Raw genomic sequence first — 27,782 nt, 5'->3', positions numbered from 1 at the left:
GGCAATTGCATTTAAAAAAACCACAATAAATGAGAGTGGGGAACTGTGGTTGTGTTTTTCGCATAAGAGACATAAATGGTGTGCCCACTTTTAGGGGTAGAATCATACACCATCAAGACGTACCTGCTGCCAGATGATACAGCTGATAAATGCTTTTGCTGCAGATTTTGTAGATCTGGAGTATGGATAAAATAAAATTGTACAACATATAACAAAGGAGCTGTATTGAAAGGATGTCTGAAAATTATGGGGAAAACTATTTAGCATAAAGCAAATTATAATCAGAAGAGGAAAAAGTGTAGTCAGTTCCAAGTCCTTACTGGGCCTGGCTAGAGCAGTGTTCTGTCACCTGCTTATAATGCCTCCTATTTTAAAAGTCAGTGGCTTTGTTTTAAGGATACTGCATGAAATGAGACTTCTTTCAAATGGGCGTTTAGACTTTATTATGTATGTTCTTGTGAGCTGTACTTTTTCAAAATATTGTTTCACGGGCAAAGTGCTGAAACCATAGCTGATGGTGGTGGAGTTTGAGGCACTTCTGATTTTTATTCTTTTATTTTAAAGATCATTGCATATTATCTGAGGTGCGGATCAAGTAATTGTACTGTTGTTGTTATAAACAGGTATTTTTAAAACAACAACTGTGCAGCTTTAAAAAAAAGACTTATCAGATGCAGGACTTTCAAACTGTAATTCCTCAACTGCTCAGCACTTTTTTCCTATAGCATGCACTTTTTGCCTTTAATCAGAATTAACTTGATTCTTTACTTTGGTTCTTTACTAAAGTTTTAATTTTTTTTTTCCAGGTATGGGTAGTTTGATAACATGTTCTTTAAGATAGCTGTGTGGTGCTCTGCTGTATATATGAAGGCAGAATACATTGTCAAAAAGCTGAAAGTCTAATGAATTAAATAATTTGCATATTAGTAATCCGGAAAATGGGAAGAATGACAACTTCAGCTTTTTTCAGTGTATTTTGCGGTTTTCAGCATAACCTTGCAGTTGTTTTGTCAAAATAGGAAGGTTCTGCAGTGTACATTGCCACAAATTCAATAGTAATTCTGAGATGGTGGGGCTCCTAATGGGTTACATTTAGACAACAATTAAACAGTGTTTAAAAATATTTATTATGTCATTATTTAAAATCAAGTAACATCTTTATGATAATTCCATTCTTGTTTTCCGAAAATAAGTAGTAAATCATTCTGGTATATTGGCATAATACTTCATGTTGATGCTCTTCTATGCATTGGATGACATGTTAATAATGTCTTCCTTAGTTCAGCAATTAGTGTGCTTGATAATTTAATCTTAAGAAAATTACTGTTGTCATGTGTTAGAGAATTTCAGGTAAATGAAGAGCTTTTTCCCTGCAGAAAGTTGAGTTAGTGTTTTTTGTTTGATTTGGGGTTTTTTTTGTTGTCATATGGTTTTGTTGTGTGTTGTTGGTTTTTTTTGGTTTGGTTTGGTTTTTGTTTTTGTTTTTTTTTTATTTTTTTCCCTTCCTGCAATTTAAAGATTCTTCTTTGCTTTTCATCATGCACATAGAGTAGTTTATTTCATCTCTGCAGCTACTCTCTGTTTCTCTTCAGGCTTTCTCCTCTAGTCTGACTTCATTTGTTTTTAGGTTTTTCTCACAGTTTTATGTTTTTTAGAACTGTCATGATGATACTGCTGTTCTCTCTTCAGTGGGAGGGAAACTCTTTGTGTCTTTCTAGAAGTATGGTGCCCCCAAATGGATAGGGTTTTCCACTTAAAAAAATTATAGTGCAAAAGTAGAGCTAAACACTTGCCTCAGGTTTTTTCAGGTATTTCTTCTGTGTTTACTTCTCAGACTGTTGGTTTCTCCGACAGTACCTTCTTTTTGCAACCACTTGGCATGGTGGACTTGCATTCATTGACTGATGCACTGTAAATGCAGAAGCATTTTTGCTGCTGCCTGTCCACCTGGTTCCAATTCTAAATTTGTTTTGCTTATTGGGATTTTTTCTTTTTTTCTCACTGGAGAATAGAATGCTTTTATATTTGTACTTATGGGACAGAATTCTATTTTTTACATCACTTGTGGAGTTGGTGAAGAAATCTTATCCTTTTCTTCATTGTAGTTGCATACTCTCTGCCTTCTCCGACTGCCTGGTAAAGTAATAAGCACGTGGTCTATTCTTATCAAAATCATTAGTAAAAAGACTCAATCCCAGTAGTATTCTTGTGAAAGCCTAATTGTGTATGTTTCTTCATTATGAGAGTGCAAATATTAGCAAGTTTGTCATTATTTAAATTTTACCACCTGTGTAAGTTCATGGGATATGTAAAATACCAGCCAAACAAAACTGATTACAAATTTAGCTTATGGTCCAGAACAGGCTCAAGAGGATTGATATTATTGTAAAGACACATCAGATGGACTTAGGATGAGGAATTTCCTAGTTCTTATTCTTTGGTGCAATGACTTGATTACAGTGGCATGATATACAAGAATGTTTAATGAGTGTACACTGTCAGCACTGGGGATTAGTGTGGCACATTGTTTTTATTCTTCCCATTTTTTGCTTTACATGGTGTTTTGTTGTCTTAAAACCATTCTCCGCTTGATAAATAAGCAATATTGGGAAGGGGAGAAAAGGCTAGTGTAGGGTTAATGTTTAGCTTCTACCTGGGATATGTATTAGTTTAATTTAAATAATATTTACAGATATCAACAAAAAGCCCTATTAGCAAAAAAACCTCACTAGCTAATTAACTGATTGAAGAGGTGTCTATAGAAGTAATCACTTTAGGACCAGTATTTCCATCTTCAATTTCCAACTTCTACCTTTTTAATGAGAACATAGTATCTATTTTTAGCCCTAACTGATGTAGAAGTACCAGCCTGCCGCTTTTACATAGATGCGATATGTGTTATGTCCCATGCCACTGATCCTAAAAGAGATCTCTGTTGTCTTGGCAAAACTTTCCACTTTTACATGACAGAGGCTGATAATACTCTTTCAGTGAAGATAGTCCATAATAAGTTGTGTGGTAACAGTTGTTACAGATTTTAAATTCAAAACTAAAGTGATATCTGCCATGCTGGTATCTGTGTGCTTTTAGTGTGTGTAAGTAAAAACCTCCTTGTATTGATACCTTGCTGTCGTAGTTTAACCCCAGCCAGCAACTAAGCACCACGCAGCCGCTCGCTCACTTCCCTCCCACCCAGTGGGATGGGGGAGAGAATCGGAAAAAAACGCAACAACAGTAAAACTTGTGGGTTGACATAAGAACAGTTTAATGAAACAGAAAAGAAGAAACTAATAATGATAACACTAATAAAATGACAACCGTAATAATAAAAGGATTGGAATATACAAAACAAGTGATGCACAATGCAATTGCTCACCGCATGCTGACCGATGCCCAGTTAGTCCCTGAGAGGCAATTCCCCCACCCCCACTCCCCCCAGTTTATATACTGGGCATGACGTCCCATGCTATGGAATATTCCTTTGGCCAGTTTGGGTCAGGTGCCCTGGCTGTGTCCCCTCCCAACTTCTTGTGCCCCTCCAGCCTTCTTGTTGGCTGGGCATCAGAAGCTGAAAAAAATCCTTGACTTTAGACTAGACATTACTTAGCAACAACTGAAAACATCAGTGTGTTATCAACATTATTCTCCTACCTAACTCAAAAGCATAGCACTGTACCAGCTACTAGGAAGACAATTAACTCTATCCCAGCTGAAACCAGGACACCTGCAAACTGGAATAGTATGAATTCTCCAACTGAAACTAAAACTTTGGGATTTTTGCTATCTTATTCCATTAGCTGCTTTATTTACGAAGCTAAAATGGAAGTCGGCCTAAGCAACAGCTGACTGATATTCCTGCTGAGAACAGAAACAAAAGCTGAGCTACACTTTTGCTTAGAGAACAGAAATGCTGCTCTGCAATTTTAAGTAAAACATAAAATTTTGTTTCTGAAGACATAATTAATTAGATGTTGGGTTTTGTGTTTATTTTTGGTACAGGTTATTAATGCCGCTTTAGCTCTTGCTGCCAGACCAAAAAGTCAAGTTGTGAAAAACAACATGGAGATGTATAGGAGTACATGGGAGAATCACATTCATGTTCTTACTGAAGCTGTGGATGATATAACAAGTATTGATGATTTTCTTGCTGTATCAGGTATGATAATTTTCAGAATCTGATTATTCTTTTATATGCTTTGAAAACTTTTCATAACATTTCAATAGGAAACCAGTGGAAGATTAGATTGTGTAAGGTTTTGTGAAGCTGTTGCTTCTGTTTAAAATGTCTCCACACAGTAGATATTTCTACTCTGCACAACGTAGAGCTGGGTAGAAGCAGCTGTATCTCTGCTTGCATTTTTTGTGTTCCTTGTAGGCTTTCTGTTAATTTCTGTTGTATGATTGGTTGCAGAAGTTTGTTGGTTTAAGTTTGGTACAGTTCTTTCATCTCTTACTCCCCTAGACTCAGGCTATAATTGATTTCACTAAGCAGTTCTGTTAAACTTGCAACAGTTTACTCTTAAGTTATGGAGTTATAGTCTTTCAATATAGCACACTCTGAATTAAAATCGAGCCAGTGTTTGTTATGAATCATAACGTCTGTTCATAACAAAAGTAATTCTTAAATTGATTTTTTTTTTGACAAAATCTGATGAACATTTATTATTCAGTCTACAGCTGAATGCATTTCGTAAGCTTAATTTAATCTCCCTTTTTTTTCTTCTGTACTCAGTGGACGGAGATACGCTCATTTAGAGAGATTTAGGAGAGCGTTGCTTGTTCTTCTGGATGATTCAGTTGTTCTCTCCTGAATACAGAAAAAGCTTGTTGAGATTAGACTAACATAAAATTTTATGAATTCTCCCTGATTGTCCAGTCTGATGTATTTCCTGTTGGTAGCTAGGTTTCTGATAACTTTCAAAGTTTGTTTTTTCAAATCTGTAGCAGATCCCTAGCATTATCCAATTTCATACAGTAAAAGCAGACCTTTCGTGTAGTTCTCCAAAATGACTTTGAATCAATCGGGTTTTTTGTTTATTTTTTTAAATCATGCTATCCTTTTAGTTCCTCTGACTTTTCACATCCCAAACATGCAATTATATGCAACTACATTTCCAATTTTTGTAATATTCTCTGAATATCACACATTATTCTTTGTATCTGCCCTATAGTAGTTACCCTGCTATTGAACCGTTGCTCTTCATTATCCAGTGTTACATTCTGTATAAGAGTATTCCTAAAAAATAACTTTCTTTATGCTGCCTGTCCTTTTAATATCATATTCATTTATCCAGGATTGTGTCATCGTCTACCCAGTGCTGCTTTTTTCTTTTTTTCTGGGACCTCAGATAATCTGAAACAATAATTTATACTTGCTATTACAGTCTGAGGATGGAAACAGGCCAAGATGTGAAGGGGGTGTTAATATCTATTTGTTACATTTGAAGGGAAGAGAAAGCTTTGGTTTTTTAGTATAAACCCCCTCTTTTCTTGTTTGGAACAAAAGCAGCAAACTTCAAGGTAAAAATAGCTTAGGATTTAAATTAATTGATGACATTTTGAGAGAGAAGGGTGCTGAGCACCAGAGGTAATTAACATAGTTCATCCTGTCTGGCTGTGTGCATTCTGTCTGCTAACCAGAGGTTATGGTTCTTTTAGGATCTGTGTGATGACTCACACTGATCATCACAGATCAGCATTGAAATTGGCATCCAAACTAGAATTGCAGTCATTGTTCCAGCTTCAGGCACTCTTCTGCTGATGGATTGAAGGGTGAGAGGGAAGGAGGTGTTAAAACATAGATTATTCTTTGTGTTGGGGTCATGTTGTGCTGGAATCACATTGAATGATTTCTTGATTTTTTTGATATATATCAGTTATTTCATGATTGCAGGAATTGTTAAATATTGGAGTTCCATAAGTAAGTTGGTCATGCAGTAGAGAAACATTGTACCATAAACAAGTTAGTTAATATGAGGGAAAACAACTTACCTGTTCACAGTGTCCATTTCTGATGTGTATTAATTTGCAAGTTCTTAAATTGTCTTGTGCTTGCTTCTTTTATCTGGAGTGACTGAGACACATTTATTTTCTTTCATGTAATAACTGATGTTATTTTTCCCAGCTTAATTGCCAGAAGGTTTGGATGGTAAAAAGAACTGTTTGCTGCCCCATTGGTTCGAATTGAGTGATAAATTCTGGATAGGAGGCAACTGGAAGGAGAATGGAGATTAGATATGGATAGGTTTTCAGCTTTGTATATGTATGTCATGCCTTCCTGCCAGAATAAAGGTTCTAATTCTCATGGCATCGTCTGTCCTTCACTGCACTATATTGGTGTCTGGAAACAGACTGTATTTTGTGCTCTTTGCACCATTATTAGAGAATGCATCATACGTGTCAGATCTAGTATTTTTATCCTCTGCAAACTCTTAACTTGTAGAACTAGTTATTGCAATGTGCTGATGACATCAGTGTTGTTCAGTTGTGATACCAACCTTGTCAAAAATTTTGGAAATCAATGACCTATTTATTGAATTCTTTCTGCTCTCTGCTTTGTTGATCATCTGAGGCTTTTACATGTAAAAAATTGTTACAGGTATAAGCCTAGATATGGCAAGAGCTCTTTGTAGAAGTGCCATTTATAATTCAGGTCATTGTAAATACATAGATAGAGGCAAATGGTAGAACATTGAGAAGTGCTGAAACTTTTGAAAGTGTAGTGGAAGAGAATCCCTACATTATCTAGATGCCTTTTGAAAAATACTACTCCAACTCTGTAAAATCCTGTTCATCCTTACTAATTCTTCTCATACTGCACTGGAAGTTTTAGATTTGCTGGGAAATTTATTTAGTGCCAACTACTGAAACTCAGTTAAAAATTCTGAAAGGTTATATCTGATGTTGTAGGAGTTCAAAGTTTAGAAACCATTTTACGTGTAATTTCTTCTCGTTTTATTCCTAAATCTTCTCAGTTCTCTAGTACTGTGCATTTCCACTGAAAATTTCCCATTTCCTTCCCCTCCCACCCCAAAATCTAATTTCTTTCCTGTGAAATTTATCTTCTGAAACTTCTAGAATCTCCTTCCTCTCTACACTCCCTTTCTCATTTAAAAAAAAACAACAATACAAAACAAAACCAAAACCAAAAAAGCCTTTCAGCATTCTAGTACTCTGCAGGTAAGGCTGTAAAACTTTAATGGTTTGTCTGCTAATTTAGTGGAACCACTTGCAAACAGAAATAGTGTATGACATCTCTGCATTTTTTTCCGATGCGCTTTATTCTGTTGTGGTTTTATTCACTGATTTAGGAATGTATGTTAGCTTTCATCTTGCTGAACACCTACACTTAAGCCTGCATTAAGGAAGGTGCTAGTCTGAGGTTATTGCAGTTCAGTTATTTCTCCGGGCAGAACTTCTTATGTTTTACTAGTCATTTGTTCTTTGCAAAAATACACAGTTGTGCTTAAGCAACATACAAAGTATTGGATGTAATTGGGGCTGATCAGATTGGTATGTTATTTCATTGTCTTGGGGTTTTTACCTTTTGCCTCTGGAGTTATGTCTTCCTGTTAGGTGCATGGGGGGTTTTTTGTTGTTGTTTTTTGTTGGTTTTTTTGGTGTTGTTTTTTTTTTTTTTCATTTAAAAAACTTGGCTGTGAGCAGAAATTGTTGTCTTAGAGGAACAAGTCTAATGAGTGAAGAGCTTGCATAGAGACCACCCAGTAGATTTTAAGGAGCACCACTGAATAAATTACTTATTTCCTACATGTATCTCCTAGCAAATAGGTATATTGTAGGGAGAGTGAGGGCTGTTAGAACATCTCAAACTTTGCTACTTCAGATATTTGCAGTAACTTTGCTATTGTATTGTAACAAAGTACTAGGAACTTATCAAAGTCATGAATAATACCATTAAGGCTGTTCACTTCAAGTCATGCATCACTGCAATTATAGGACTGATTGCATGTTTGCGCATTTGTATGTGTGTGATTGAATTACTGTGGGTATAGCTTGCTCATCTCTATTTTAATTACTCTCAGTTTATTGTAGTTGGACTTTACCTGTGACTGTTGTAATTGTGCAGATGGGTATTATATGAACCCCGGACTCTGCTTTGGTGAGATTGTTTCTATTAACTATGGTTGCTTTTTTTATTAACCCCTAAAGGAAAACAAAACTAGGCTGTTTGTAGAATACCATTTTTTTAAAAATTGGATCATAAAAAGCATAAAATAACTCATGCCTTGTCAAATGTAGTAAGTGGATATGTTTGTCTTTTGCTAAAAGTACTCTATGTGGCATAGTAGAATGAAGTCCATCTCTGGAGATGGCCTGTGACCATCAGAGTCCTCTACTGTTATAGCTAGATTTAGCGGTTGCCTAAAATTTCTTTCCTTTGCCAAAGCCAGCAGAGGCCAAGGCACCATTGGAACATGGGTGTACTTCCCTTAAATTCCACATACAGGTTTTATTTAAAAATCTTGTGCAACTTGTAGCTATATTTATATGTCACTTACCTGCACAAGACACCCTGCTTCTTTTTCATACGTGCGCATGTGAGCATGAGTCACATCATCTTGGGCCTGTTGATTCTGTTGCCATGGAAAATCCACCCTGTTCATTGTCCCTGATGGTTTCTGCTGCTGGGCAATGTGGGAGACCTTTAAGCCTGTGTAGAAGGGCCTCTACCTGGATGAGTCCTGACTGTCAGTGGTGCTTCATAGCTCTTGGTTTTAGTGCCCATTTCATGGGTAAGCAGTAGAATTTGTTGTCCAGTGCCTCCTGTGTGTTCCTTTGTGAATGCGATTTGGATCATAGTGGATTGGCTTTTTTTCTGGAGGAAGGGGAAGCCCTTGTTCCGGTTCCTGTTGAACTATTGTGTAAACTGCAATGACACTAGAACATTTTTCGTGTTCTAGAACATAAGAGAGTCTGAAATTTCTTATGAAATGCTTTTTGTTTAAAAAAAACTCCGAACCAGCAAAAACCCCAACAACCAAACGTTATTTTTGGGTGGGAGAATGTTCTTTTTACTGCTTACAAAGAAAAACATTTTAATGCCCATCTACTAATACCATCCATTTCTTCTTTATGGATACTGAAAAACTTACTCAGGACTGTGGGATTAAGAGATAGAAGGTGCTCCATGGTGCTTGTTTGGAAAGCTGAGATCACCCTTCTTTTAACCTTGTAACATTGCTACATCTTCTATTATGTTAAAAAAACCACGCTTGATGAATAGCACTCAAATACAGCGAGTCATAAGACCACGCCTCAGTCTGTATGTATTTATAGCACTGAATTTTAGATTTTGATCGGCATCATACTTCAAATCACTTTGGACAGTTACAATCATTAAGAACTGGAAAGTTGAAGTCCCTCAAAGTAAACTGCGAAGTACGCTGTAAATACTTGGGCAAGGAGTAAGGGGAAGATTCAGATTTCTGGCTTGCTTATCTCTCTTGATATAATTAGTTTTCCATCAATGGTTTAAAGTTCTGGTTCAGTTTTATTACTACTTTTCCAGTCTATGTAGCATGTTTACAGATGAATGCATCGCAAAAATTGCCAATTATAGATTCAGTCTTAGCATAGCTATGGAGAAGGGGGGGAAAAAACAAGATGCTATTCAGAGGCTTAAGATGAAATTTAATGTTTTCATGCTGGCTTTTTGGCACCTGCAATAGCAAAATACTGTGCCATGCTTATTGAAAAAAAAAAAACCCCACAAAAAACCCAACAAACCCCGTAAGAATCTAAGTAGAGATGTATGTACTTATTTATGGTGAAATGATATTCAAACAGGAAGGTTAATTACACAGTGAGTTTCAATACCATTTATCTCAAGTTTGTTTGGCCCGACTATAATGTGCTTCAGGACAAATACGAATTCACTGAGCTGAAATGGTCAAGATCCCTCTTCACAGTTCTCACCTGGAGTATAAGAAAATGCGTGTCACTGAGCATGCAAAGTTTGCTTTTGCTGGTATAGCTTTCATCAGTCATCCGTTTAATGACCCACTTGAAAGTTCTGTCAGAGCCATCATATGACTTTGCCCTTGCTGGGCCATATCCTTTACTTTCTCCTTCTCTTTCTTTTAACCTGTTTGTCTTCTATAACATTATGTAGCTGTTATTTCAACAATTTAGAGATGTGTTTTATGAAGAAGTAGGGGTTTTTTTGTTTTAGTCTTGCTACTTAGTGAAGTGGATGTTTTTAGATGGAAGTAAGGACAGGAACTCTTCGCATCATTTAAGATGTAGGCGTATTATGGATTATGCTGGCATAGTAAACCCCTTTTTTCTTTACTGTCAGGTCTTCCCTGGGAAATCCTAGCAGTGTTCACCTTTTAATCATGGTTGAGCAACTACGCTTCTAGAATTTTCTTAATTGACTTCAGAAATTTCTATGCTTAATAGTAGTAACTAATTTATAGCTCAGTATTCGATACAGACTTAGGGCTGTTCTTCCGCTAAACACATTAATTTGAGTTTATTTACACTGAATGTGGTCTGTTTCATTGACTGATCACTTGGTACTGTGATAGCCATCTTCAGTTCTTTGTTGTCAGTTTTGACTATCCTAAATGAGAAAAGAAAAAAAAAAATCCCTCCTTTGTTACTTCAGTACTCTCTTTATATTATTTCTGAAAGTATGGAATCACACCATTTCAGAGCCAATCCCTGTGGAACTGCTGACTTATGTGATTGGGAAAACTGTCTGCTTATTTCTATCCCTTGTTTTCTGTTTTCTAAGAAGTAACACCCAGGAAAATCTGTCATCTTGTTCCATGCCATCTCAGAGTTGCCCAAGAATAGTAGTTGCAAGACCATTTTGAAAGTCGTTTGGAAATCCAGTCTATAGTTACCAAATGAATCACTTATCTCACTATTCACTGGTTCCTTTAAAAATCTCTGGTTTGTTATACATGGCTTTCTGCTTTACAAAGCTATTCTGACTCTTCTTAATTATGTCATATTTGGATCACTCTCAGTTCTATTTTATGGAAAAGTTTCTACCAGTTTGGCCAACAGGATTATTATATATAGGTTTCTGTTTCCCGTGATTCCTACCAAATGCCTTAAAAGTTATCACTATAGTAATCAATTTTTCTTACTGTATTATCAAGGTTAATGGAAATTGGTATGTTATGTGTCACAACTAGTAGTTCAACAATTTGTTTTCAGTTTCCTTTAGAGGCATGTCTTGTTCCTGCAAATTTGTTGATGCTCATTGTATGCACTTTGTTTTAACTGAAAATCTAGTGTTGTCTCCTACCTCCCTTTGGTATCTCTATCCTAGCCCCAAAAGTAGCAGACAGTCCCTAATACACTGATCTAAGTGCAAATTACTCTTGTAACAGCGATTGTTTACGCTCAAGGGCAAACTTTACAATGGTGTTACACTTCTTAGGTAATTGCTGCTTTCTTAGGGGCTGCTTGTTTAGGTATGCCATATCCTAGCCACCAGATTGGACCATGTATCACATGCTGATTTTGGGAAACTGTTTTGGCAAGCTTTGTGCCATAAAAACCTGCTATTTCAGATTAGCATTTTCTAATTCAAGATTTTCTGTACCTGTTATGGGAATGTTTTAGTGGCGAACTGCTTGCAGAGTTGTAGAGGATAAGAGCAAATCAGATGTGTGAAGTCATTCAGTAAGTAGGCAGGACTAAGGAGCTAGGTAGTGTAGTTCAGCAGTGGACTTGGTCATTTGGATTATGTAAAGTTTCCATCCGCAAACTGAAATTTCATATTGAATTCCTGCTCACTTTTTACTGAATTTCAGTAAGTTGTTGCTTAAACCTAGTTATCTGCAAGATTTGTTTCTCATCACAAGCTTTGCAAACTACTGGCATCCCCTTCCAGAGTTTTGAAGGCTCATGCATTTGGAATTTTTGTATTTGATCTGGCTGAGTTCAGATTTGGCAGCCTTTGGAGCATGGTCTAAGATGCATGGGTTTGATGCAGATTGGGATTAATTTTTTGTGTGTTTATTTCCTAACAGCTTGGTTGCTAATAGCTTTCCAGCTGCAGCTGTGGCAGTAGCTTTTAATGGGTTTGTGCAGCTTTGCAGGAATTGATTTGCTTGCTTTTTGTAATGAGGCCTACTGGAAACATATATAAGCATTCTAAAAAATGGTATCTAAATAAGCACAGCCAAATGATAAGGGAAGATTTTTGATCAGTGGCACTAAGAGTTTAAAGTGACGATGCTACTATGGTGCAGAATGCCAGACTTTCTGTTTCTAGGATATGATACAAAATCTTTATCTGGGAGAGCAGGTTCCAGTTGTGTTGTAGTTCTGAAACTTCTGGTGCGTGCTTTACTACTGAAAGCTAGCCAGCAAGGCTAGCGTGCAGCATGTCAAACACATATTTTCTTTAAAAAGACATACATACATGCATGCACAAGATGAGCAAAAGCTGACTGTTGAATGTGATGTGTTCCCTTAAGGTCCCTTCTTGTGAAACTGATAACAAGCAGTAGGATACTAATGAGCTTTTCTTGATGATCAGAAGGCATCCTACCCTTCGGAACCTCCAGCAACTGGATAGGACCTGTGCCTGTTTGCTACAAAATGGGGAATCCTTAGAATATTGGGGGAGGGGAAAGAGTGCAAAATCAAGGAATGTACCTAATTGAATTTGTGGGTTGCACAAAGTCTGACAGTGTCCAAGCTTCTGTTGCCATTAAGTTTAGCAGATACTTTAAATTTGGTCCCAGAAATGTGGTGTGTGGTAGTATAAAAAAACCTTAAAAACAAACAAACAAAACCCCAAACCTTAACCCCTCTGAAACCCAAAAATTGCCCGAAACAAGATAACACCACCCGTCCCCAACAACAACAGCAAAAATGATACCAGCTTACACTTCAGGGGAAAAACTGATCTAATGAAAAGGCAGTTTTTCTTTCTGGGCATTTGATACTTTGAGACGTAGCTATTTTCAGCAGTAAACAACACAATTCACAGATGAGTATAACGCTTCCACCAGGAAAACTGATAAATTTATCACAGCTTAAATTTATCATTTTTGTAGGGAGACTTTGGAGTTTCCTACCCCAAATTATCTCTTGTCAGTTAAATGTTTTCCATCTGTTAACATTTGCCCTCTCTGTGGGCTGGCTATTGTGTCAAACAGAATTATTAGGTGTTCATCACATGTTCACTATAGCAGATAAAAAGCTGTTACAAGAGAATATTGTCATAAAGTCGGTGTTTTCACCTGAACAATTACCTAAGAGTGGCAGATGGCTATTATCTTTTGACTATTTTATAGACATAAATGAAATAGCTACCATTTAACATAATACGGTCTGCTTTGTTGCACACATTGTAAAACAGGTAATGCAAAAGGTCTCCCAATTATACACCACTAATCTAGCAAAAGGAAATAGGTGATAAATTTTCATGTTTGTTAATTCCCACCCCACCCCCTGAGGAAATTAAATCTTTTGAAGGTGATAAATTGACCAAATCCTCCAGCTGATCCACAGACAGACATTGAGTATTCCCTAGTAATTGCAAATTTCTTTTATGCTGTTTGGTCCAAACTAGGAAGATTGCCGGCTCTTCATTCTACAGCATCTGCCCTGCAATTATTAACTAGGATATTAGCTATACATTGATTTTTAAGATATGTGCTATGAACTATTTCCCTGTAATCTGGCTAGTTATTTCACTGTTCAAAAGACTTTCATTTCCAATGAGATAAGACTGGAGGTCAATGAAGAACTCTGTAATTTGTGGCATAAACTAATTCCTTAGATAACGTGTTATTCAGAAGACATTGCTTTTGCCATATTGGACTTAAGGATTTATGATATATCAAGGCCTTTCTGAGTTTTCAAGAGATATTTTCATGAAGTTAGATAATATTTTAGCTAGATTTGGATTTTGAATGCAGAATTTAGAAACCAACAATAAATTTTCCATTTCCCAGCCACAGAAGGGCAGAAAACAGATTTATTTATGCCCCGTTTAGGGCCAGCTCATATTTCACCTAAGGCAATAAAACTGCAGACTTCAGCTCTTCTCTTTTGGCAGAGCAAATGATATGGAAAATTGAATCTCTACTTTCACAGCACTGAGAATACAACTTCCTTCCCACTGTCCCCAGCCTCTGTCTGCTTTAATTCATCAGCTGTGTAAGCAACTCTGCCTTCAGAAGAGGCAAGTGGGGCACAAAACACCAAAGACTTGTGGAGCATTTTGTGTATGATGCAGTCTTCTGCTCACCTGCTGAAGGAGAATCCTCTCTTGTAGTTAAGAATTCTCCCCCAGACAGTTCTAGTAGACTGCTGAAAAGCTGATGGGAATTAAGAAACAAATGGGGAGAAAAAAAAAAAAAAAGATTTCCAAAGAAAAGTCTCTCCCCTTTTGTAGTTCATCTACTGGAAAAAGAAGTTTTCCTGAATTTTTACCTGGCATTTATAAAGGTGACAGAAAGGGAAACTGTCTCCTCTATTTTTTGAGAGGGTATGTTCTGAGGAGAATAATAAATGCTTCGGTTCTGTATTGCTGTGTAAATAAAGGGAACAGGCCCAGACAGAGTATTAATAAAATGGTTTTCCTGTGTATTTTATGAATGGGATGCACGTACTAAGAAAAATACGACATGATTTTTTAAGGCAAACAATTCTTCATTATCCAATAGCTAAAGGGAAGAGTGAAAAGTAATTACTTAATTATTACGTCTAAGGTAACAAAGTGAGGAGAAAAGCCTAAGTTAAAGCTGACAGTTGGTGGCAAATGTACTGAAGAATTTTATGATCAAATCTGTAAAAGGACTTGCTGATGCAGAGAAGGCATGTTTCAGTAATTTGTGGAGCCTGGATATGTCAGCCTGTGCTCTTTTTGGCTGGCAGTTCTTAGCGTTTTTTGCCCTCTATATCACAGAATCGTGAATCAAGATCTAGTCCATCCTACTGCTCACAGCTGGGCCTACAGCATATTCAGATTAAGAAGAGATTTTACAACCTCTCTGTTCATTATTCTGGTCAACCTCATTATCTTTGCAGTGATTTCCCCCCGCCACCCCTCTTCACCTATTTCAACTGTTACCTCACATTCACCAGCCTCACACCTCAGTGAAGAAGTGAAAGACCGGAGTCAATTAACCTATTAATGCAGAGTTAATGTTACCTGGCAATGTTCTTCCAGCATGCTGTGTTCACTAAAACTTAAATTTCTAAAATGTAGTGTAAGAGATGAGGGATGTATGCTGATTATGGCTTCTTGGATCTGTCTGGAAGCACTTACTGTATTAGGTGTAAATGTATTTAAATGGTGGAGGCACTTTTTAGAGCTGTTTAGCAAAGCTGGGTGTATAGTGCAGGACCATTGAAGTACCAGATGCTATGGAAGAGGAAGGGTGGGCCATTTGTCAGTCCCTACATTTGTAGGAGATGTAGGAGAGGTACACGTACCATGAGAATTCTGATGTAAATAACTTAATGTTTAAGTATCAGTCTGTCTGCAGTAGCTGAGACAAAAAAAGGTCTTGTAGTCCAGTGCTGCCTAGTCTCCTAATCTAGGCCAAATGGCCTTCTGGTCAGCATCATCAGGAGTTAGCATGGTCAAATTAAAGTTGAAGGGGTTATTCCGTTGTACTTCAAGAAGCTGAAGTTGTTGAATTGTTTTTTTAGGAAGGTAAATTACAGTCTTTGAAAAATTTTACTGTATGTCCATTATAGCAACTTAGGTGAAGAGAATGCTTTTTTAGGAAACAATGGTTATTAACATAATTATAGTTTTACCTAGGCTCATAGCTGAGATGTGGCTAGTCTGAGTAAAATTTGCTACGTACATTCTGGAAGTTAGTAGCAGTTGGGAAGGACGGCAGGGCATATACTGTGAACGTGATTTGTGGTTATGGTGATTTCCAAGGATTAAACACGAATGCTCTATTTCTTCTTCTCCCTCATTGTCTCCTCTTTCATGTCTTGCTACCATTTGCAATTCATTATTTTTTCCCTTCTTTTCCTACAAAGTCAGCATCATATTACAGGGTATTAATACATAAAAAATTCTTTGTTGCCCTCTACATTATCTTGGATAATGGGAGTATGAACCATCTTCTGTAATTTTTAGAATAAAAACTGAGCTAAGTATTCTCAGCTATTGAACACATTTACATGTGTACGTAAAGTATGAGGCGGATTATCCCTAAAATGTATAATTTCTCTGAGTTGACATAAGAAGGGTACGTTTAAGATGACTAGGCCAAATGAAGAGGCTAGGGGCAATTTGTACGAGTGCATGTCACCCCTGTATGTTTCTGGAGGAAGGTGTTTCCTTGGTCTCATAGCCCAGGAGAGAATTGGAGTATGTAGGTAGAGAAGTGACCCCTACCCGGCTGGGTATGCTTATGTTTTTGATTCTTCTGGCTTCTCTTTATGTCTAGTCCATCCAGGTGTCCATGTTTCTGGTCTGCTTTTTCTCTGCCTTTCCTCTCTCCAGATCCTTATCTAGACATCAAGATTGCTTGTATGTTTTTACTGTGTACTTCCTCATTTTCAGAGGAATGGCCCATGGAAAGCTCTAGGAAAGGAGAGGGACTTAAACATACTGAGAGTTTAAGACTCTGCTTCCTTCATGTCCCCAAGATCCTGGAGTACATCTGGATGCTGAATAGGGAAGCTGACAATCCAAGAACCTGTCTGTAGGCTGAATTTTTTGCACAAGAAATTGAGGGCAAGGATTGAAGCACAAGCAGTTAGCATCTCAAACCAACCAAATCTTATTGTAATCATGTTAAAATGAATGAGGGAAAGAAATAAAACTCTGGAAAGTATTAATATTACTATAGAGTTCTCACTCATGCAGGGAGAGAAATTTTGTGTAATTTGAAACCTTTATTAGCCAATTAAACTGATTGTTTTGGGTTACCAACTCTCTAATAAATAGACATTCACTGTAAGAAACATTCTTGTTTTCAAAGATTCTTTTTTGGTGCTGATGTGGTGGGGAATTTGGGTTTTGTTTGTTTGTTTGTTTCTTTTTAGCTTTCTTGAGTTCATATGCAAACATCTTGGAATCATTCGTGCATATGTGAATGAAAATGAACCTTAAGGAGAGGCTGCCAACTCAATCAATACTTTGTTCACCCTAAGGTAAAATCCAAAAGAAATACACACTTCAGTTAGTACTTTCTGTGAACAGAACTGAAGTTAATGTTTCAGACTACAGGTTGAAGTTTCTAAAAACATAAACAAGAAATTTATTATACAATTTAAAATGTTGCTTCTCTTTTCCTTCAGAAGTCATCTATAGGGACTTGGAGAGATAGTGATGGATCCTGAAGAACTTTCAGTACCTTGCCTAAGGGGGTGCCTTTATGCTATCCCCTCTTTTCTCTGCCTACATTCATCTTCATTTTCCATCCCTATTCTTCTGTTGTGTTACAGCTTTTGTCTTGCAGCCTCCAGCTCACTGTTTGAGATAGCTACCATATTTTTGTGCTTATGTCTCATGACTGGACACTTAGATTTTACCTTTCTCCAAGTTTGCTCACTCTTTCCTGGAGCTCTCTGGCACACTTCCTAGGCATGTTCTTCTCTCAGGAAAATTTGTCCTTGTGGCCTAGTACCCATTAACATGAGACATATCTGTTAACTCAGGAGGCTTTTCATGTATGTGCTTTTCCAAATTTGATCTCTCTTAGCATCACAATTCTCCTTTCAGGAAGAGACTGTAGTTGTGGCAGAGTTTCTCGGTGTTTTTTAAAAGTAATAATAATTTATTTTATCTAGCACCTGAAAACAAAAATATTTGGACCCGTTTCTCTGCATCAGTTCATTTCTGGTCTCCACAGGCAATTTGTTCAAGTGTTTCACCATGCTCATAATGAAGAAATTCCCACTCCCTCTGCCCCTTACACCAAGTCCTGTTCCCTTTGCTTTGACTTCTGACCAAGTGCCTGTTGGTGCATTTGTCCAGCTTGTCAGGGTTGCTCTGAATGGCAGCCGTGTCCTCTAAGAGTACCAGCCAGCCAGTCTGCCCAGTCAGTGTCGCCTCCAGACTTGCTGAGGATGTGTTCTGTGTCATTGTCCAAGGTGTTAACGAATAAGTTGAACAATATCGGCCTCAGCATTGACCCTTCCTGAAGAGCAGCTGTCATAACTAGCCTCCAGTTTCTTTGAACTGCTGACCACTCTGCTGCTTCATCCACCTTGTTGTTCACCCACCCAGATGATATCACTCTAGTTTTTCTGTAAGGAGGCTGTGGGAGACAGTGTCAAAAATGTTCTTGAAGTAAGCAATGACCAATGCACTCCCCTCATCCACAGAGCCAGTCTTTCATCACTGAAAGCGATCATTTTGGCCATGCTTGATTTGCCTTTGGTAAATCAATGCTGTTTGTTCCTAACCATCTTCCTGTCCTTCATGTTCCTGGAAATGCCTTCTATGAGGTCTTGTTCCATAAGTTTTCCAGGAACTGAGGTGAAGCCTTAGCCTGTAGTTTTCTGGATCCTCCTCCTTGCCTTTTTGAGGATGGCCTTGACAATAGACATTTATATGCATTTTATATTATAGCTGTATGTGTCTGAAAGCTGAGCATTTTGGAAGCACCATGCATGCGTTTGAGTAAATATCAGACCATTGTGAACCCTGCTTCTCAAAACAACTCTTGGTCTGAGACAGAATGATGGTGTTGTCAGCTGCACTAGCAACAAATAACGTTAGAAATCATCATCCAGTTTTTTAGTTTTGGCAGATAAAGTAGATTTAGTTAATACAATCATAGAAGAAAGGATATTTATTTTCCTTGTTCTGAGTAATTCTTTTTCTCCACTTGTTTATTAATTTAAAAATTATTCTATTGAAGTTGCTAGGGACTTTGAACAATAAGTGATTACCAGTGATTTCTTTTTTGAATAGCGACTAAGACACTGTCTTCCCCCAAGTGCCAAGAAACACTATTTCATAAGATTGCTCATGGAGATTTACCCTGGAGTATTCTCTGAACTTTGGTATGTAGCAAAAAAGGTGGGAATTAAATGCAGCTTCTTTTCTTGTCTGAATACAGGAGGAATGATAACAGGGAATTGTATACTGGCACTTGCACCTTCCACTTAGTGGTCTTGTTCTCTTAACTTTGGCACCAGAAATTGCTAAATCTAGGTATGGATATTATTAATAATTATTTCCTTTCAAATATCTTTTTGGAGTTCACCAAAGCATTATGAGTCTGTGGGAGCGCATCTTTTGCCATACTAGGTAGTGCTATTATTGGAAAACTTGAAATCTTTTCGGAGTAGCACTGTAAGGTACCACGTCCAGGGAATAGGAATGGTCTGAAAGTAAGTTTACTTTTTGTACAAAGTTTCTTTGCTTCCCATTTTATCATGCTGACAGATGGTAGAATATAGAAATCATTTTGGTCAGGCTAAACTATCACTGCATAAATTTCTATATCTTAATTTTATGGTTTAGGACTTGCAGAAAAGTACATTTTATTTTCCATCTTGTCTTCAGGAGACCAAACAAGTTGAGTTTTCTAATGCTTCTTCATATCCTTTATTTCTTAAATCTCTAATAATTCTTTTTCTGTTCTTTTTACTGTAATGCCTCCATTTGGTCGACAGTTTTCTTGAACTGAGTGGAGGAACTTTAATAAAACGTGCGTCAGCTGAGGCCTTATCAGTGCCAAGTGGAGTGTAAGGGCATCATCTGTCTTTTTCTTCAGATGACATGCAAAGGAAGAGCTATTGATTTTGTCCCAGAGACAGTCTGAGTCATGGCTTTGTCAGAGACAGCTTTATTATCCAGTGGTTAGCTCAGCTTAGATATGATTTTTGGCCAATCCAACTAACACCAAGATCCCAAAGGAAAGTCAGAAGGTACAGCGCACCACCTGTGATAACTGCTGTGATGACTGTGGTGATCTGACAATTTCTTTAAACATCTATCAATCCACTGTTACAATTAAATCTTATATTAGATATTGACTCATGATGGAGAGATGGTACATCATCCTAATCATCCTTTTCTGCTTTGGAAAGTAGGATACTGCAATGAAAATCAGAAGTTGATCTAATGAATTTTGTATAGGAGGAAGAAGCATTTGTAAGAAAGTTACAGGTGAAAAGAATCTCAGCTGGACTGTGACCAGTGCTGATTTCTTTCCTTTTCCATTAGATGTGCTAAGGCAAATTTATAAGCTTGTTTGTGCCTTGAGGAAATTAAGTTAAGCAAGGTTTTGTTGATTGTGAAGTACCTCATCTGGGAGGAGCTTCAGAACATTGTGAGAGACTGTGTGTTGAGTGTGGATATGCAGAAAGGCTACGCCTGTATACTACCAATATGTGGGGACAAGGTCATTTATGCTTATTGAGTTTGTGTATTGTCTGTGCATTCTGTCATGCTGCCAAGAGCTTGTGATTTTTTGACGTAAGTATGGCATTTGGGAAGTTCTCAACTGACCCCTTACTTGTGACAGTGTATGGATGTAGCAAGAAAAGATGTTGCACATCTTTTCTAGTACAAGGTGGATGGACAGTACACAGTTAATAAAATCTGCATCCGTCTTTGTCTTCTGTGAAACACAGTGTCTGGAAGGATATATCACATTCTCATTTATATTCTCTGATATTATTGTGGGCTTTGATAGTTGGATTCTAAAAGGACTTAAAAGTAGTCTTACCAGTTTGGAAGGAAGCAGCTAATTGGGATCTCAGGCCACAACATACAGGCCTAATTGCATTTCTGTTGAGTATCTGGCCTCAAATTTGCTTTTTCTTTCTCCATGAAAGTGTTGTTTTTGACATCTCTTAGAAGGGTTTGGAAACAGGGAGCTTTCCATCATGTGTTCCATTCATACAGTATTTCCATTATGCCACATGCAGTGTTTGTTTTTTTTTTTAAATTTACTTGAGGTTCATATCACACAAGATAACCAGTTAACTGTGTTTTTCCATTATGGAGATTTCACTCGGTATGTATCAGAAGAGCCCTACCTTTCTGTTTACACAGGACTAAGCCCTTTCGTTGTTGTCTTTGCTGAACAGTTAAAAGGGAGTGTATTCTTCACACAAAGGCCCTTAAAGTGGAGGTTGTGCTATCCACTTCTGTGATTGTCTTTGTTAACAGATGGACAATATTAAACCTAATGCAATGGTGACCTATACTACTTCATTTTAGACATAATTATGGCAGCAGAAGTGGGGTTTTGTTAGTCCTTTCTCCTGCGTTCTGTGCACGTCAGCCCTCTCTTTCCTTCAGTGCTTCAGCCATTTTCAGCCTTGTGCACATTCACAAACTGGTTTGTTTGGAAGCCTCCCACTGTGGAAAGCACACAGGAGGAGATGCCTGATAAAAGAAAGATGAGGTATTAACCTGTACAGCACAGGGTAGTCCCTGGAACATCTTTGTGCATCTTGTCGTTTGCCCCTTTCTTTCAGTTTCATGTGTTGTGTTTGGCATGGGTGGAACTGAAAGAGTTGCCAGTCCACTCGTTGCCCTGCTTCCATGTAGATGGTAGTCTATGGGTATAGTTAACTGAATATGCACAGACTGAAGAAACAGTGCTAAGAAAGTCACCATTATTAAACTTCTCTGCTGATCTTGGAGATTGGTGACATGTACCTGAAAGAATATGGACATTCCATACTCATAGAGGCATTCTGTGATGTAGCAGTTTCATAAACTGAACCAGAATTCATAATTTTTGCATAGGTAGAATCCCAAGATACTCATGCCAGACATAGTTAGTAATTCAGGATTACTTAAGAGTGCGTTTTGTCTGTCCCAGTTACCATGGTTGTCCAATTTATTGTATAACATAAAGTGCAATTTAATACTGACATACTGAATGGCAGTCCTGAGTTAACAAGAAACATGTAAGCTATGAATTATTTCATGGCTTAGTGCAAAAGAAGTTTCACAGTGGTACTTCTGAAGATAGAGCAAATCTGTTGCCTTCACATCTTGCGTTTCTAATGTTCTTGTATTACATTCTCTGAGAGACAAAGCAGATTTTAGATCTGTGTAGGAAAGGAAATTCAATACCAAAACTAGTATGGAAGCTTTTAAGAAGTGATAAGCTTTAAAGCCATAAACATATTATCTTTTTTAATTATATTTTGTGGTATTGCCCTCTGTACCACAAGTTAAATTTTATATATACATCACTTTGCCTGAAAAAAATGGAATATGCCCTTCAGTATTGGTGGTATAGGTGGGAATACTAGCATACCACATATCTGTTCTCTCTGTAACTCTTGACATTACTGATATTGCCTTCTAGCTTAATCTGAATTCTTACTCAGGTCTATTACCTTTTGGTTTATGACCAGTCTTTCTTATTTTAGTACCAGTATTTTCTTCTTCATCTCCATCCTTCCTGCTGATGTTCTTTTTTCCATTAGTATATATTTGAGTGTCAAAAAATAGTTTTTAAGCACAAATAGAACTTTACTATTGGCATTTGAAAAATATTGATGAAATGGATGTTCAGAAAGACAGAAGGATAATAATTTATTTTAGAGGAAGAATTGTATAATTCTTCTTTGCTTGGCACCCTTCTGCATTTCTCTAATTTTCATTTCTGACTGTGTCAACCCAACAGTTGTTTCTATCAGTCTACAAGCAACCATTTTCTCCTTGTACTTTCCTCTAGCCAAATCATTGTTCTTTTTTAACTGTTGACATTTTGCATGGGTGACTTGGAGATGCTAATATGCCATGCTCACGTTGTATTTATGTGTGTTATAATAATTTCTCTTTTCTGGCTGTCTTAGACACAAACTGACATCAGACTCCCTTCAATGAGGTCATTACATCACATAGAGCTGAGCGAAATAGCAAAGAAAGGTTCAAGTGTCTCTTCTGTACTGAGTGTTTGGTGCGTTTTAGTGTGGAAGTGTGTCAAGCAGCTCAATTTGTCTTGGCATAGGGCAGCTACTGCCATTAAAAAAAAAAAAAAAAAAAGTCTGTCAAAGAGGAACCAGCAAAAGCAACTTTGCAGTTCTACCTGCATTGGAGGTGAGTGCCAGATATAAACATGTTTGATCTGTAAGGAAGACAGAGTCAGTTTATTACAACTCCCATCCTTAGGAAAGACACCACTGGGTACCTCTTTGGTTAACCGTACAACATATACTTCATCAGCTCCCAGGTGTTTCTTTGCCTTTCTTTTATCAAATATTGAAGAAGTCCTCTGGATGCTAAATATTGTCCATAGTTGGAAGATAGCAATTACTGTGATACATACTGTTGTTGGTTTGGTGGGGGGGGTGGGGGTTGGATTTTTTTAAAATAGTGCTATGGAAGAATAGCCCTTTTTTATTGCATCTTTCAGCCCCTTTAGTAGTGGGATGGTTTTGTGCATGTTTCTTTCTTAAAGCTTTTTTACTAGGAGGATCATCTTTAACCCATTTAATCTCTCACCAAAGAACTGGTGTCTAAGAGACTTGTTGACTTTCAAGAGGTTCTGCGTCATTATGTGATTCACATAGTTTAACAGCATCTCCCTGCCTATTCCCAAACTTTGTGTTCTGTTTTGTGCCAGAAATGTAAAATTAGGAATGTATGTATATTTGTACAGGCAGAAGGTGACTATAACATGTATATGTTTCAATTAGTAAAGTAAAAATGGATCGGCTTTGGATATGTTGTGGCAAATCATTTAACTAGGCTTGACAATAAACTAGTTGCCATACTGTAGAAAAGATGAAGCAAACAAGAATTCCTTCATTTCTTCAATGTGGCTTTGAATTTGTGAGGTGATCATGAATTCTACAGAGGAAAATTCTAATAAGGAAAAGAATATTGTAGAAATGATAATAGAAAACAGGAATCTTACCATTAGGCAGTGACAGAAATAGCTGAAGGGGGGGAAGTGTTGTATGGCAAGAAGGCACAGTGAAATAATGTAGCTGTAGTAGGCAAACCAGTGCTGCATAATTGTGTTAATATATTGGTAACTGATACTGTAGGTATATAGATATATATTTGCACTTATTTATTTGAAAGTCGCCAATAGCGTATAAGCCAGTAATATACATAGTAATACAGTAAGTACATTACTATAAATAAGAAATGTAAATCGTATGGAAAATATGTAATCAATATACATTTTGTAATAATGACACATTGCAATAATTTAATAAGTAATAGTCCAATTTTAATGCAATTAGGCAAAAATACTGCTCTTTTTTATTCACATAGGAGTTTGATTTAGCATGAACATCCTAACATACTGATGTAAAAGAAGTTAGTTTAGTTGTTGGGGCTATTGTTTGTCAACAAAGATTCATCTCATTATGGAACCTTTTGTCACAGCGGCTTAAGAAGGTTTCAACAACAAGTAACAGCTTTAATCCCTTGAAATTTTCCTTCATTCTGCAAATATTCACTCTGTATGTAAGGTTTTGTGGTTTTCATATTTTTCTAACACTTTCTGACCGAATATTTTATTGTTGCTGTTGCTTATAGGAGATTACTACTGTACCTTTGAATTCTAGGATTCAGTAAATTGTTTTAAGAATTTCAAGGACAGTTCAGTGTAGATTTCACATTGTAAGTTTTTTATCCAAGCCTGTGTTGGCCAATGCATTTCAACAGAGGAAAAAAAAATCCAATCAACTCCATGTCGAAAATGTGTCTGATTGTGTAAGAGGTGCCATCCTAAAAGAAATGTTGTTTTATTTGCAGAAAGCCATATTCTTGAGGATGTAAACAAGTGTATCATTGCACTGAGAGAGCAAAATGCAGACAATTTAGATCGTGCAGCAGGTGCAATCCGAGGCCGTGCTTCAAGAGTAGCTCATATTGTTTCGGGTGAGATGGACAATTATGAACCAGGTGCCTACACTGAAGGAGTGATGAAAAACGTTCAGTATTTGACCAAGAATGGTAAGTCTGATTTTGAAGTTATGTTCTCAGTTTCTTTAGTGGTATAAACTTTCCTTTGTGTGCCACAGTTAAAGTGAATCCTGTGATTCTCTGATGTAACGGACTAATTATGCACTAATGATTCACTGTATGGTCTCTAATCTCCTTTCAGCATGCTATCCAATTATGATGATACCATGCAGTTCAAAACTGATTTTTAAAGTTTTATTTGAATTACATCATTTATGTAAGATTTTTTAAGTTATGGAAGGCTTCTATCAGAGTTCTTAATTAAATGCAAGTAACAATGTTTGGAGACTTGTAACTGATGAGGCAGCAGCTTTCCACTTTGTTGTACTGACCTCATCACATGTGTTGTAAGCAGATGAAAGGCAAAGTCAGAGAAGAAGCAGGTTCATGATTTGTTTGTACTACCACTTTAAGGATTGTTGACCAGTGGTTAAATATCCCCAGATATCTTCAGTTTTGCTAAGCAAATTTGGAACTTCCTAAAATGGTTAGTGGTGTCCATTTACTTTTTTCATAATATTCAAGAAGAGTGTATCCTATATTGGAATATCCCTGTACTGGCAGCAGGGGTATAACTGCACTATTCTGTAAATGGCTTCTGTTGTTTACAACAGTTGCCATTTATATAAATGAATCTCTGGCCTTTCATAGTGTACATAATAAAAAAATTTATCTGTGGAGCTCCCAGGACTTCCATGTTTTCAGTGATTGCAAGTCTAATAGTTGGGCAGTTAAAAAACTTGCTATTAAGAAATTTTCTGGCAAGTCTGTATACCTCTGGAATTTAGGATTTAGCTTCGTGAACTCAGAAGTCTAAATCCTAGCTCTGTCAGTCTAAACAAATTTCTTAATCATTTTAAATAAGTCCAGGACAGAACCGTCTTCATGTGATCAAGAGTGAACTGACATAGCGATGAAGTGGCAAAAGGGACGGAATAGTGAGAAGAGTTTGTAATAAACTTGCCTGTTTTTATCTTCTTTTCTGACATTTTGATGAGAAAATCTGAGAACTTTCAACATGACATTCTTTTTTTCATAACTTCTGAAAGTACTATGACAAATACCAAGGGAAGGAGCAATTATAGGAAAGCACAGTTTTGATTCCCATGTAAAAGCTGAGTCCTTCTTTCTTGAAACTGGTAGTATTTAAATACATTAGGAGTTGACACTGATTTCTGTTCTGTTGCCTTGCTTTGACAGTAATATATAATGTACCTAAATCCGTCTACTTACAAAAGACAGGGAGATGTAAAACTGGTTTTGGTTGGAATGTTTGCCTGTGTCAAGGGACATCAAGCATGGTGTCATCTCGCATGTCTTTGCAGTACTTCAAACCCAAGAACCTACTACCTTTACATAATTCATTAGGAGTGGAAAAAAGAAACATGTACTTATTCTTAGCTGTATTTATATGATCTGCAATGAGCAGACATCAAATCATGTGAGGTTTTTTGATTGCTTGATGGTTTTCTCTTGTTTGTTTTGACTCTTTCAGCTTACAGGGAGAATGCAGGTAGGCTGCAGCCCTCAGGTGTAACCCAAAATATTCTATCACTGCTGGGTCTTTGAGGAGCCAGCTGATTGCAAGGTGACACTTCACTAGGAGAGGACTGTGTATTTATGCTGCCATTAGCTCCTGAGTTAGCTTACATGAGTAACTTAGGGCAGTGAAGTGCATCCCTTATGCCCAGTGAACAGGTACTGTGTTACTGAAGAGAAATTACTGCAGGTAGAGTATAGAGTTAGTGAAAATAAAATTATAGAATAATAGCATACACGGAAATTGAAGAGAAATAAGAGAGAGAATGGGAGCCAGAAATAGGAAGGATGCAAATTGGAGGTAATAGGACAGAGAAATTGTGCATAAAGAGAAACAGATGCATTTACTGTTTGTTAAAACAAGGACTGATGTTAAATTGTAGCACATATGTTGAGGTAATTTATAAGAAAAAAAGAGGTTAGATTCTCTGCATTACAGTATATTCAAGAAAAGAGTATAAGATCGCTGAATCTGTCTCTTCAGCTGGAATACGTCAGACATATTTGAGATGAAGTGAGCTATTCAGTAATAATATCATAATACTGCCGTACAACGAGTATTAAAAACTGGTGCTTAATTTCTTCGCTCAAGTTGTGTAGTCCTGTTTAGATACAAGCTGTTGACAGCTGAATGGATCTCAATAGCACCATACAATGGAGTGTCTGCTTTCTCAGGCTTATGTTATTCTGCTCCTCCGTTTTGCCCCTTCCCTTTCCCTCAATAAAAAGAAAACCCCCAAGAAAACTAACAACAAGGCCCTGTAAGAGCACCATTTATGTTGTGGAGTTGAGTTCTTAGAAGTTAGGTAATAGCAGAACTAAAGTTGTCTTTGCAGCCTTGATTTGCATGCCGTGTGTGTATGCATTATGATGTTGTGATTGTGTGGTCATACACAGTTATATTTCAAAACAGCTGCTTAATTCAGGTCACTGGGTGGACCTGCTTTAGACATATGCCAGCGTTACATTAGAGGAGGCTGGTGTCCAAAGGATCAGTTTGGAAAGTAATGAAGCAAAAGACTGCAGAAAGACTGAGGATAGTTACGGTTGGACTTGATGATCTTAAAGGCCTTTTCCAACCTAAATGATTTTATTATTCTATAGTTCATTTGGACTGCCGCTGTCTGTACAGAGTTCCTGTGTGATACTAAGTGCCCGAGGCTATAGCTAATTGTGGGGTGCAGGAGTGCTTCCCAGCTCCTGATCTGAGTGAGCACCATGCTGACCGTGTCTTTGTTCTACATCACAATGAGATTGGCACATGCTCTGTACAGTCTTGTTCTCAGGTTCGAGTGGGAAGGGCATGTAAGTACGTGGGTAGGAAAGAGAGCTGCAAAACATTCCAGCCAAATCCCTACTCTAGATGAGT

At 37.3% G+C, this 27,782-nt stretch overlaps 1 protein-coding gene across 3 annotated transcripts in view; it reads left to right on the top strand.

Moving 5' to 3' along the window:
• CTNNA3 (catenin alpha 3) overlaps nucleotides 1–27,782 on the top strand; it is a 541,251-nt gene that overhangs the window by 364,784 nt on the left and 148,685 nt on the right. For all 3 annotated transcript variants that reach the window (XM_075025291.1, XM_075025292.1, XM_075025290.1), the window contains 2 exons: nucleotides 4,000–4,156; nucleotides 24,665–24,865. In XM_075025291.1, coding sequence (XP_074881392.1) covers nucleotides 4,000–4,156; nucleotides 24,665–24,865 — 358 coding nt within the window. The remainder of the gene's footprint in view (nucleotides 1–3,999; nucleotides 4,157–24,664; nucleotides 24,866–27,782) is intronic.

The sequence above is a fragment of the Buteo buteo genome, chromosome 4, assembly GCF_964188355.1.
Source record: "Buteo buteo chromosome 4, bButBut1.hap1.1, whole genome shotgun sequence".
NCBI lineage: Eukaryota > Metazoa > Chordata > Aves > Accipitriformes > Accipitridae > Buteo > Buteo buteo.
Note: the sequence above shows the minus strand (reverse complement) of the source record. Positions and strands in the feature narration are given on the sequence as shown.